At 37.0% G+C, this 13,981-nt stretch overlaps 1 protein-coding gene across 1 annotated transcript; it reads right to left on the bottom strand.

Annotated features, from left to right (window-relative positions):
• Positions 1 to 1,871: 1,871 nt before the first annotated feature.
• On the bottom strand, positions 1,872 to 10,458 carry Kiaa0408 (KIAA0408 ortholog). The gene is made up of 5 exons (XM_035439082.1): positions 10,218 to 10,458; positions 6,187 to 6,531; positions 6,009 to 6,088; positions 3,609 to 4,914; positions 1,872 to 2,045 (listed from the first exon to the last, which is right to left on the bottom strand). The coding sequence occupies exons 1-5, from the start codon at positions 10,389 to 10,391 to the stop codon at positions 1,872 to 1,874; spliced, it is 2,079 nt and encodes a 692-aa protein (XP_035294973.1). The 5' UTR covers positions 10,392 to 10,458.
• Positions 10,459 to 13,981: the final 3,523 nt, after the last annotated feature.

The raw sequence follows: 13,981 nt of genomic DNA, 5'->3' as shown, positions 1-13,981 counted from the left end.
ACTTCTAGACTGCCTGGGACCCAGGGGAGCAGAGGAACAGACCTGAGCCTGGGGGGCTATGGATCACTCCCAGACTGCCTGGGATCCAGGGGCTGAGAGGAACAGAAATGACCACAGCAATTTTTATAGTTTATCATTTCCTGCCCCAAGGAACAACTTTTCCAGTGTTTTCTCTCTAGGGGAAAAGTATAGAGCAATTAACACCTGGAATCTTGGCTACTCTCCTGTGGTAGGGAAAGTCCCCAAAGGGAGCAAGAATGAGAGAGTGGATTTGCAACCTTCACTATTTGAGCCTAACTCACATTCTAGACACTTAATTCCACTTAAGCCCTGGAAGTCGTCTTACTGTAAACCACGAATCTAGCCATCACTATGGTACAGTCTCAAGCCTTTTAAGGCAATCTGTGATTTACAAATTATTTACTTTACTTCAGGGAATGGTATCATAAAGTGGGTTCCTCTTAGTCGCTAGAGTATCATAAGGAGAACAGCCACTGAATTTGTGTCTTTTTATGGGTGAAGAAGAATTAATATTTAACTAACCATATAACATAATTGCTTATAAACGGGAACAATGGATAGCAAAGTGGCTTTTAAGATTTTCCATGTAGGATTCTAAGGATTTCAACTTTCCTGCTTCCTCCATGACACTTATCAGTAAAGATTCCATGCATCTGGTGTGAGCAAATTGTAGCTGAGACACAGATCACAGTTTTTTGTGTGACTATCAATGCCCAAATGTAGTTTAAGGCCTTTTTACACAGTATAAGAAATACAGCATAATTTAGCTGTCAATAAAATATTGTTCCTGATCATCCTCTTTATATAAAAAAGTGAATTAATCTCTTATCTACTAATTTTGGGGGAACAATTAGAAAAAAGGAAAAATCAAAACAAGTGACTTACCTCTACAGAGGCATAACTCCAGATAAAGCAGCTAAACTAAAAACTTACCACAATTATAACAGAAAGTAAAATTCAGCACAATTTAATTCCTTTTTGTATCTCATTTAAGGAATGTTTGCTACTGAGATTGACAAAATAAATCCATTACTTTGTCCTGTCATTATTAAGGCAGTCTTATGATACTGGCTCTGAGAATCAAGTATATAGTTAAGCCATGTGAGACTACCAGATGATATATAAAAGCACAGATGAGCGTCTTATGCCTGCTTTAGAAGACTGATCTGTTAAACCTGTGATATTTTTATTTAACCAAGAAATAAACAATACAAGTTATCTTCATATGGGTTAAAATGCTATTTAAGATAAGACTTCTGGAAAACTGCTAATGTTTGGTTTGTGTATAATTCTTATTTTTCAATGTAGTTGGTGGCCAAGGAAGTGGTTAATAATATATAAATGTCAAATGCCTTAGGTGGATACCTATTAAAAGGTATGCAAAATATAAATAGGATTGTATATTTTCAAAACTTTAAAATAAACACAAAGAATATATAGGTCTACATGTTATAATTTAAAGTCCATACTAGCACATAATTTTTTTTTACCTAAATACATTCCTATAACAACACATGCACCTACAAACACATGGCCATGCACATAACCTCGTTTTCTGCATTTGCAAGAAAGTTAGAATATACAATATTGTACATTGTGTCAACTTAAATCATTTTGAAAAGTCAATGAAGATGGCAATAAAAAAATCTAATCTAAGAAATTAAAGTACAAGGAGAAAATTATCCCATAGATTAAAAACACTGAAGACTGATGGAAAGTTAGGGTTAGATCTCTTGTCCCAGTGATCTTGAAAGATGCAGAAGAGAACAGGACAGTTTGTAAACACGCTGAATATTCAGTTTGGCAAAAGGGATGAGAACTTTTGTAATCCAGCAATCCAGGCTAGGGATCTAGACCATCTGGGCTGCGGTTTGCAGAGAGACTTTATAGCTGTGGGCAGTCCTCCGTAATGCTGGGGGTGCGGATGGCGATCTGGATGCCCATCTGGATGGGAGCCGGCGATTGGCTGGTCTAGCAGGTCGGGAAAATCCTTTTCCATTCGAGGCTTTCACTGCTATGGATTCCTACAACACAAATAAAGGCCACAATCTCCTTACACACACCACCTTTATTCAAGGGATACATCAAAAGGGTCACCACCACCACCACTGCCATCATAACAACTACAAAAGTGTTCATGAGATTTTTTAACTCATGGTTCCAACTGTCCTTCTTCCAATGATTTTTTAGATTTATTTTTATTACATATAGATGTTTTGCCTGTATTCATGTATGTGCACTATGTGTGTCCTGGTGCCCACAGAGGTCAGAAGAAGTCATCAGATTCCCTGAAACTGGAGTTAACAGAAGGTTACAAGATGCCATGTGGGGACTGGGAAGGGAACTCAGACCCTCTGGAAGAGCAACAAGTGCTCCTAACTGCTCATGCATCTCTCCACCTCTTGCAAGCCTGCAACTGGCCTTCCTAATAAAGCTGATGCTCTTGCATCTGAGACAGGCAGTGAGGACAGACTCAGGTGCTACTATTTCCCTCAGACCCAAGCAATAGCCTCATATTTTATTGTCTCTTTGGATACTTAAATTTAATTCACAGGGGTTTTAAAATACCTCCCAAATCGCTAAACAATGAAAAAGAGGAAACATTCAGCATCTATTCTTAGTTCATGAGAAATTTGTTGGTTATATTTGTGTTTGTGTGTCTCTGGTCATAGGACCTACAGATTTATGGTTTCAACTAAAATGCAGAGAAGTATAAAAGCCAGGGAATTATTTGAAATGCTGGCTAATATAATGTCACATTATTTAAATTACATATTAAAAAGGGGCATTTTGTATAAGTCTTCATAGTAAATACCAATTTGCTTGACCTCTCCCTTTATAGTTAATGAAGATGTGCTCTTTTAAGTGGACAAAAAAGAGCAAATGATTATTTAAATACCCATTTTTGTTAATTTCTATGTAAAAATATATATGGCTAGCTGTATTTTGTAGACTTTTAGTGGCACAAACAAAAGAGTTTGTTTTTTGTTTGTTTTAAATGTTTAAACACTTGAACATTTAAAACAAGAAATTGTTTTGCTTTCATACACATTTGTGTGACTAACCCTATGAGACACAAGTCATACAATGGGAAAGTCTGAATCAATCATAATTGAGAAAGTGGGAGTTATTAAAAAATGTTGTATGTACTGAAATAATAAAGCTTTAGAGTAAAACTCTGTAAGTCAACAGATATGTATTCTGATTTATTTTAAAGGAAGGAAACAAATAACTTTCCCCAGGTTCTTGAAAGCATATTATATCAATATTACTTATTTATTTATTATTTACTTATTTTTGAGGCAGGGTCTCACAATACAGTCCCAGATGACCTGGAGCTCAACTTTGAAAACCATTCCGGTCTCAAACTCACAGAGCTCCACCTGCTTCTGCCTCCTGAGTGTTGCAATTAAAGGCACGAGTGACCACATGCGTCCTTGATATGACTTATTTTTAAATAATGCACTAGTTGAAGTATTTAAAACTGTACCCTCAATTCATATTAAGTTATGCCTCACAGAGGGCCAAGAAGGTAAGAAGATACCAAAATATGTCTACACCCTAATTATATGATCTAGCAACTGAACTGATTTCAGAGCTATTGCTAAAGATGGAAGTAGTCCCTGATGTCCCAGCTGTGTTATCCCTGCACTAAGTAAATGTTCCATTTGATACACTTCTAAACATCGGCCCCACATGGTACCACCACTTACATCAGAACCGCATTTGGTCCAGTTATCCCTGAAGCATTTTGAGTTTTGCTGGACAGACCCTGTCTCTGTCTCATAGGTTTTCAGCAGCTTTTCCACCACACGATAATTTGATCTGGGATCAGCTGACTTTGGCCGGCTAGAAAAATTGCTTGGTCTCCAATCATGCTCATGGAACATGAGCTGATAGGTGCTGGGACTCACGAATGCCTGCATTTGTTTGACCAGGCCAGTTGCAGATACTTGTGTGGAATTACTGAACACTTTTTCCATGGGCACAGGTATGTGGTCACTAGCTTTCAAGCCATTAGTCCCATCGTCACTTTCTGATACGTCGTCTTTATCAGCAGGAGAGCTGTCACAGAGATTGAGATTATCAGGTGGTTTTGAATAGCTTTGACTTTGCTGTACTGCTTGACAACTTCTGTCTGTCCTAAATACAGTCCTGTTAAATTCATCAATCTTTGCTGCCAGCTTTTCATTCCTTGGAGTCCTTTCTAAATTGCAGTTGTAACTTCTACGTGGGTCTGTCTGTGTCACTGAGTGAAGAAAGTCACTTTTCACATGAAGATCAAGATGAGATTTAGTAGGGTTTTCTGGAATCACCTTTTCAACTTTTGCTTTATTGGGGGTGAAACCAATTTTTTGAGACAGTGTAGAAGGGCTCTCCTTTGTGCCTATAAAAGTGTCACATGACCACATATTAAGTCCAGTGTCTTCGTTACCTGGAGGCTTGCTATCTATTCTGACTTCTGGTATCAAAGAGGAAGCCATGGTACTATCTTTCAATCTTCTGTCTTCTTGTGGAAACAATGGAGACTGCCTCAAAAGAAAATGAGGACTGCAGTTCCTTTTGTCTTGACTCTCATTGGCCACCCACCTGTGGTATAAACTTTCCTTCAGTCTTTCTTGGGCTTGTTCAGAGTATGAGCTGGGGAAATTTCGAGAGGTACTTCTTGGAGGAGGAATTGGTGGAATTTCACTTCTTTGTAAGTCAATTACACCAGTTCCACAGTTTTTCATTGAATTGTTTTGGAATCTGTTGGCCCAGCTCTGATTCTTTTTCTGTTTTTCTTTCTCCAAATTGGTTGGAAGAATGCCCTGGCTATTACTGATAAAGTGGTCCCCATGAGGTGCACTGATTGCATTTGGCATTTCCCGGAGAACAGAATCTGACTTCATCCTAAATAATTATAAAACAAGGTATGTCAATGACAATTTTTTTCAAAATGAGCTTTTAAGGGAAGCCATAGTTTAAAAAATACATTTCAGCTATAAGTCACAATTTGCTGAAACATTGTGTGTGTATACTTTTATATGTGTGTGTACATATATATATATATATATATATATATAAATAATGTGATACATAAGTATGTGTATATATGTGTGTATATGTTCATATTCTAAATCCACTTATTACAAATCCTCTTTATTGCTTTATTGTAGGATGAAGTCTTCAGGGTTACATTCATGGATTTAACCCAAATTTTAGTCAGAGTCATTCGCTAACATGAAAGCTCATGCTAGATTCTAACTAGACAATGTAGTCTCTTGAGTTTCTGCTCTTGCCCCTCCCATTTCTACAGATTTTCTCCTGCCATATCCTTTCCCTCTCTTTCCTATGCAATTCCTATTCACTATTCATAATTCCTATTCGGTCTTCCTTTTTCTCCTTGCATTGTAAATAACCCTGGGAACAGTGTTAGTCTGAATGAAGTGTCATGAGCACTAGGAAACCCCAAGTGGAAAGTCTCATTTGAATTTGAAAGGAAACTAAGATTATATTTCATGAATCAAAGAAAGGGAATACAAACAAACAGGCTCTAACAAGGTGTGCCCATTGAGGGAATGAAGAGTGCCCTGGATGGATTTAAAGCAGAGTGAGGGACACAGAAATACTAAGGCATGCCAAATCTTAGATCAATGTTAAACCATATATTGAGGCTCTGAAGCGCTTTCTAGAGGGCATTGGGATGACGACAAAATCTTCACTTTTTAATGGTTTACGGGTTATTTTTTTGAGAATTTCATAAAATAAATTTTGTTATATTCTTTGATCTTCCCTTAACAGATACATTTATTACAGAGTCCACCTTAATTAAACACGCAAAGAATATAATAGTCCTAATATTTAAATTGTGAAACATATTAGAAGATTGCTTTTAAGAATCCATGAAATAAGATATACATGATGAGGCAGTTTAGATTCACTGACTGTGAAAAGAATTCTTTTGAATTTTCTGGTTTACAATGGTCACACGTGTGCCAGCCTACCTTCTGTGGTTAGGGCGCTTTCGGATTTCCTCTTGAAAGGTGCATAATTCTTCACTCACTTTTGCAAGTTCTTCAAGAGCCTTCACACCCATAACACATAAAAAGAGAGGCGTTGTTAGCACTCGGAAGTGCAAGCACTTCTTTAGAAACACTTCCTGGCTGATCTGGTCTTACTTACTGTGTTAAGGGCGACAGAACAATCTTTACTCTCCTCCTTAGAAGTCCTCATGCCAGCCTCCTCATGTGCCTCCTCTTCTGTGGCCAAAGGATTCAGAAACCCGACTTTGTTTCCTGTGGGCGTGTTTTGGTTTTTATAAGCTTGGTTTCCTTCTCTGAGGAAGTCCCTTTCTAGCTTGTTGTCCTTGTCCAGATCATCTCGGTGATTCATCACTCTAAATTCACATTGTCCTGAATTGGGGTGATTTGGAGGAAATTCCATTTTATCTTGATCACGATCAAGAGCAATGACCTTAGAATGTTCATTCATGTTCATTTTCCTCCTCAGCTTTACTTCCTGGCAAAGCTGTAGGAAATAAAAATTAAAAATTTACTTTTCCTAATTTTCTTGATCAATATATTTTCTCTTTCTCTTTTATGATCAATAAATTTTCATAAGCAGAGTTTTATTACATAGTCCTGATATGGAACCCATTGTGAAGACCGGAATGGCCTCATGCTCCCCAGTATCTACTTGCCTCTGACTTTGAATACTAGTAATAAAGGCATGTGCTACTATGCCTAACTTTGTTCAATATTCTTGGATACTAAGCAAATCATTTCAAGTCCTTTTTGCAATATTACTACATACTACCATGGGTATTAATGCTTGTGCATATAGATAGTGCCTCTAAAACAGGAATGAGATAGGACAGTTTTGGTGAACCGTAAAGACTAGTTTTAGTAGGGCAATGCATGGATACCACATTCTGTTTTTCTGATGAGAAATCAACTCATTAAAAAAATAAATTAAATCTGGATCTATACAGAATGCAGAAGCACAATCACAAAATTACACTGACCCAAATCAATCACTCTCTATTCTCTATAACCACTTTCTAATATAACAAAAGTTTAACATTAATAGTCATATATTTTAAACATACGATCTTATGTAACAACATAAGATCTAAACTGTCTAAATAGCTGACAATATCATATAGTAAATCAGCATATTCTTTCCTCTAAGTAATCCCTTATTAATCATTTCCTTGGTTGGTCAACTACTTTATCAAGGGGTAGATATTATAGTGATATTTTTAATGCCACAATGATACACATTCTTTTAACAAGTTGTTTTTACTCATATTAAAATGATTGCATCAATGTTCTACCTGATAAGCCAGAACTTTAAAAATTGGACTATCTATCGCCTCAGTAAAAGACAATCCCAAATTATTTCTTAAGGAGGCTGCCTTAGTGAAATCAGCAGATACTCCATCAGCTTACTCCCAAAGTGAAGAAGGAAGCAGTGTTTTCCTGAGATTTGCTTACATCTTGCAAAAGCCTATCATATTTCAAAACAGACCATCAAATAACTTTAAAGCAAATACCTTTATATTTCACTAAGGTAATAAATGTAATAACATACTCAATATTTATACATAATTCCAGTTGAGAGAGTATACATAACTAATACATTAAGGATACATGGTGCTTTTAGTTCCCCAATATTGATAAAGATTTTAATCACTCATTTCCAAACTACAGCAATAAATTGATTGTTTTGATGCCTACAAAATTAATTGTATTGAATTGTTCTTCAACATGAATGATATAAGGAACAACCCCCAAAGTCCCCTGTTAAATTTAAGGATATTGTTGGCAGTGTTTTCCCATTTTTAAGAATTCCTGAATAGACTTGGCATGGTGGCACTCACCTTTAATCCCAGCACTCAGGAGGCAGAGGCAGGAGAATCTCTGTGAGTTCGAGTCCAGCCAGGTCTACAAAGCAAGTTTCAGGACCATCAAGGCTGTTACACAGAGAAACCGTGTCTCAAAACAGAACAAAACAAAAAATTTCCTGAATTAAAAAGAAAATTGCTATATTTTTAGACCCAGGGGAAATTGTGCTATTCACAACTCATGGCTTTTCATTTTGCATGTTAACTATATTGGGTTCTAGAAAGACCCACTCCTGTGTATTATATACAATTCCTTTTCATGTATTCATCTAATCCTTCAGTTTTTGGTTTGGTATAATTTAACTTATATGTAATTTTATGCCATTATAGCTTCCCAAAACTCAACTTAGTTGAGAAATTAAAACAGCAGCAGCAAGAATTCTGCCCCCCACCCCCTGAAACTAGTACTAGTACACTGTAACAAATGGAAAACTTTTTCTTTGGTATAGGAAATTTTTCCTGTTCAATAGCTGAATGACCAAATGACACAAGCAGAAAAGACTGCAAGGGAACAAAAAAATTTCAAGATTTCTATCAGCTAAGTTATACATGATCATAGTTCATAGGGAATTATTCCAGGTTTCAAATTGTCTGAGTACATATGCCTTGGATTTTCAATAGCAATTGTAATGAATGCGGAGAGGGACTCAGCAGAGATACAGGACCATCTTCATACTGGATGCTTTCACTCAATTGTATTATTACTTAAAATCACCAATGTTACAGATGCACACTCTGGAGTCTGCGTCTTTCTAGCACATGGCTCAATATCCTGAAAGAATTTAATACTAGAGCCTAGTAACTTTAAACACACGTACTGTACTTGTTAAACAACATATTTGCTAAAGAAAAAATACTTCACTATGTTTGAACCATACAATTTCCAAGCACCCCCCTTGTGGTTTTCTCAGTATTTTTATCTTAGCTTTGTACACTGTAGTCCATATGTATATAACCAGAAGAAGACACACAGTGCTGGCATTGAGATATTACCTATGGGCAGTATATGTAGCACATTTTTATAAATATACTCTCAACTATGCTGTTTTAATCACAGGTAGGAAAGCCCTTGGATAAGGGAAGTGAAGGACGCTAGTACAATATGTTTTTCAAATGTAGTAGTAAAAGTAGATTTATTTTGGAATCATTAATCACAGATGTCTCACCTTTATTATTCCCTAGAGGAAGGATTTAATACCCCCATCCTTTATTTTCCATTATGGCATACCACTTGTGTATTTTACTCACAACCTATTTGTTTTCTGTTAATCAGAAAGAAGCATGGTTGCACTGTAAACATACAAAGCACTTACTTTGCTTGTCTGCTAAAGAAAAAAAATAAGGCCCGGGAATCTGTTAAATAACTGTCTTGTTAAGTTGAAGAAACCAAAAAATTCAATATTATTTATTGAATGAAATATAGCAAAATTAATATACATAAATTTCAGTTGGAGCAAGCTCGAAGGCACACTAAAGTAAATGTCTGAAGGAACATTTCATGCAAAAGTCGAGGATGACTAGGGGGTGATTAATGAGAATAAAATTATTGACTGTGTCAGAGCCATGATATGTCATTTAAAAAATTCATTTCCTATTAACACATTGCCAGAATAAATCTGATGTCCTCTACCATTTTTCTGTCTGACATATGACATACATTTGATGCTTCTGAGTTATTTGACAATATTTGGTATACATTAGTCATTTCTAAGAAAGGAGATGGTATATGATTATCAAATTATAATCTTGATACTGTATGCCCCACCAATTATTTATTTCTTGCATTTTCATTCTAGGCTGTAGTAGCTGAGGAGTCATACAGAACATATACATTACTTTTGGTACCATAAACCTGAAATCAGAGAATACTAAATTGATACATTGTAGAGCATCAGTTCTCAACCTGTGGGTTGTGACCCCTTTGGGCTCACATATAAGTTAGTATACATGTAAGATATTTATACTATGATTCATAACAGCAGCAAAATTACAGTTACAAAGCAGCAACAAAATAATTTTATGGTTGGGTGGGCTCACCACAATATGAGGAGCTGTATTAAAAGGTCACAGCATTAGCGAGGCTGAGAACCATTTCAAGGTCTGTATTTTCATGTAAGACTATAAAATAAATGCACTCTCAGAGACACCACTAGGTGTGGTTATGCTGGTTTTGATCTAGCGTCATAAGACGTTTATTTCTTTGGTGGAAGAAGAGAAATGAAAGTAGTCCCCAATAGAAAATGAATGTCAGCAGGATTTTCACATTTAGCTTGGAGTTTACAGCATCTTTAAACAAATCAACTCATACCTCTTCAATCTTCTGCTGCATGACCTTCCACTGACTTTCCCATTCTTTTCTTTCATTATCAAACTGGTCCAGTAATTCCATTTTTTCCTTATGCCAGTTGGTCTCTGTGTTCTCCCACTGCTTATGCAGGTCCATGGCAACTGTGTGAGTGTCAGCCAAAGGGTTTCTGCTCATCTCTGCCTTCTCTCAGCTGTTTCTTGGAAGTGTGGAAGTGTTTGGTTTGAAGTGGTCTCACTTGCCTTTTAAAATAAAGCCTGAGATAAACATAAGAAGACAGAGTCCCAAGTTCACGCGCTTTGTGGAAATATTTTGTTAAGACCCAATGACATAATTAACTATAGAAAACTAAACAGGAAAGAAGCAAGATCCTCCCCAGGTCAAGTGGAAGGACTGTACCAAGACCCAAAGTAGGTCATCTCAGAAGACTAGTGTCTTAACTACAAACCATGCAAATATTAAAATGAAAAAAGATCATTATTTTCCTTTCTTAAGTCAAATCTCAAGTATTATCATTATTCTGTGAGACACATCTTAAAACTTACTCATGGCCTCTCTTCTTTCACCTGGACTATACACGTCTTGAATAATAACTATAGGAAACTGAAGAGAAGTTTTCTTATGCTACACTAAGTAGTGACCAAAATGACTTGATTTCTAACATTCAGGATATTAATATTTCGGGCTTGATGAGACAATTTAAAATCTTGGACTTAGGGGCTAGAAAGATGGCTCAGACCTCACAACTGCATACTGCCCCTACAGAGGGGCCACATTTGGTTCTCAGCTCCCTTAGTGGGTGACTTACAACCACCTGTAACCCCAGTTTCAGGGAATCCAATATCTTTTTCTGAATTTTGTGGACACTTGCACTGACACGTGCACATATCCTATCCCCAAATATACACATAGTTAAAATTAACCTTTAAATACCAGATATATAATTCTGTTATAAGCTTTGATATTTTTTACACTAAAGTGAGGATATCCATAGCATTATTATGAACTTTAGATAGTATAATAAATACACAGTAATTTGAGAAATTAAAAAATACTTTGGACTTTAAAAATCTTGCTTTATCTGAAGAAAGTTTTTATCAATAAAATCATGTATCTTTGGAGTGAATAGAAAAGCTTATTGGTAATGCACCAATTTTATTTAAAATAACTGTGCCAATAAGAAACAGAGTTATGGGTAACTTGGCAGGCTCACATGATTAGCTTGTCAAGGGCCTGGGATGAACTCCAGCACATACATGTATGCAACAATGTGTGCATGTGCATCCACACACAAGAAAGAGAAGAAAACAAAAACCAAACAAAACCCAAACTCTGATGCTTCATTTTACTAATACATGGTCATAATGCTATACCATTTTCTGTTACTGATGCACGAATTTGCCAATAGTCAGTGTTGTGGTGTTCCTGGAAGAACTAAGTCTGTATGATTATGTAGCAAGAACAAGTTTGCACTCGCCAAAGACAGATGCATATTTCACACCCCATATATTATATGGCAATGAAAGATTAATTTTGTCAGGCCTTTCCAGTTAAGATAGGAATGAATTATTATAGACTAGAAGGAATTAGAAACATAACTCTGTATGCAGGCTCTGCTTCTTAAAAATAAAGAAACAAACAACAAAAAAAGTCTATTAATGGTAAGATCTATATTTTCTCAAAAACATTTGCCATAGTTTTTGCATATTTCCTTGGCACTCACAATATCATTACTGATTCAGTTAGCAAAAGTAAACAATTTCAAATTTAGTTACAAACATGCTCTCATGACCCCTCTGTAACGCTCTGTTTCTAACCTCATTTTCTTTCTCATTATTCCTGGTTTTCTTTTGCTACTCTCCCCACTTCTAAAGCCAAACCCTGAAGATCTAACACAATGAAGATAGTAGAGAATTTTACAGAATTTGGGTTCTTGTTTCGACGGACAGAATCTTTACTATTGTTGATGACCTAGTGATATTTTAGGTCCCCCTAAAACCCATTCCCAGGAAACACAGATGTTTGTTTGTGAGAATGGAAGACTGCTTCAAAGCTGTCTGTAACCAACTGTGAGCTGGCAGTGTCTCAGTGGCCATAAAGAATTGCCTCTGGGATGGCTTTGAAAAAGGGTCATGGTCTGAGACATCAGGAAGAAACTACAAATTTAACCAAGGACATGAGACAAAGGGGATGTGTTCTGACAACATAGTCAGAAAAAAGGTTTCATGATATTCCATGGTTTGTCCCAACTGTGTTTAAAATTGGAGCTATTCAGAAATCATCCTCACAAGCATTTACTAAAGTCATGTAACTATGGGTGTTAAGTGTTCTTTCGTTTTAATTCCTACTGAACCACAGACACCTCAGAGTTTAAAGATGTCAAGCCCTTCTATTTTCATCTACAGGAAGATCATCTAGTTTTGTCCCTAATAAGAGGAGTATGTCAGCCCAGGAAAGAGTTGTGAAGGCCTGAATCCTGAGCTCCTCTGCAGAGCATCATACTTGTCAGCTAGGGTTGAAGGACTGATCTTCACAGCCTCCCCTTTCCAAAACCAGAGGAAAGCCTAGTTAGGGAAAGGTGATGGCTACTGCTGAAAACCAATGATTTCCATATTAAAAAAGAAAGCGTTATCAAAAATGTTTATTTATAGCAATGTCTACCTTTTTGGGGGGATAGGAGATTTTCTTCACTTTGCTAGAATCTCTGTCTTGGATTCAATATATATAAATATCCACTGTAACACAGCAGGAGATACTGCACTATTCTCTAAAAACAAAGTGTGTGTGTGTGGTGGTGGGGGGCATGGAAACACTCTGACGTGTAAGCTATCAAATGAGAGAATTTGTACAGAGAATCTAAACACTACGCATGCATAATGAGTTCTTGATAAATGATGATTTTTTCCCGTTGTCTTTCATCTTCCCTCTTTCCTTCATCCTTTCCTTCATGAATCTCCATGTAACCCTTTCTGAAAGTAAGACTGGTTATTTTGAATTTTCCTTCTTTGGAATCAAGTCTAAATGTGTCAACTCTTATATTCCCTTTGATTGTGTCTTGCCTTAGTATTTTTCAACTTTCTTAAGGATGTATGAAATACATAAGGTGAGGTCAGAATGACTGGAGATAGGTTCTTAAGGAACAGCTGGAAGCCCTTTTTCCTCCCCCCGCTCCGTTCTCAGGCCCCACATTCTCCAGTGAAGCAGATATAAATGCTCTCTGTTCCTAGTTGTCACTCTTTCTCTCCCACAGATGCTGGCATCTATGTGGGAGAGGAGAAAGGATTTTTGCGTTCTGCATCCTCTTTCCCATATTTCCTTGCTCTCTGTTTCATTTCCGCTTTCCCAAATTTCATTCAGAATAGAAATTGATTAGAAGAAACTGGGAAGGACAGAGGTAGCTGCATTCGTTAGTCACACATGTGTCCCTCCCCCAGCAACCCTAATAAACTGCCATTGTGTAATCCCTTTTAACCTCCTTCTCCCCAAGGCCAGAAGCCAAGACTGTACATGATCTAGAGTGGCTTGCGCAAGGGTGGTGATGGGAGAGGCAAAATGGTTTAGCTCACGGTCGAGCCCCGCCAGGGAGCAAAATGTGACAACAGTTAGGGGTCTCACAGAGGAAAAAATGAGAAAACACAAGCTTTGATGAAAAACAACAACTTTTGGCTTGGAGAAGCAGAGATCTGAAAGTACTAACCTTGAGCAGGTAACTGCTGCCATTTCACCCCGTCCCTCCCATCTGCCTCAGTTTGGTCACGGCCACATGT

Source organism: Cricetulus griseus, chromosome 2, assembly GCF_003668045.3.
Source record: "Cricetulus griseus strain 17A/GY chromosome 2, alternate assembly CriGri-PICRH-1.0, whole genome shotgun sequence".
Classification (NCBI taxonomy): domain Eukaryota; kingdom Metazoa; phylum Chordata; class Mammalia; order Rodentia; family Cricetidae; genus Cricetulus; species Cricetulus griseus.
This window is presented reverse-complemented; position numbering and strand designations above follow the sequence as displayed.

Bases quoted from the DNA above. Each gene is read 5' to 3' on its own strand.
- Kiaa0408 (XM_035439082.1), bottom strand. From the start codon at position 10,391: ATGAGCAGAAACCCTTTGGCTGACACTCACACAGTTGCCATGGACCTG. The intron at 4,915-6,008 runs GTAGGCTGGCAC...ATAATTATTTAG, and splicing joins AAGCGCCCTAACCACAGAAG to GATGAAGTCAGATTCTGTTC. The intron at 2,046-3,608 runs GTTCAGTTGCTA...TTTGTGTTGTAG, and splicing joins TAGCAATAGCTCTGAAATCA to GAATCCATAGCAGTGAAAGC.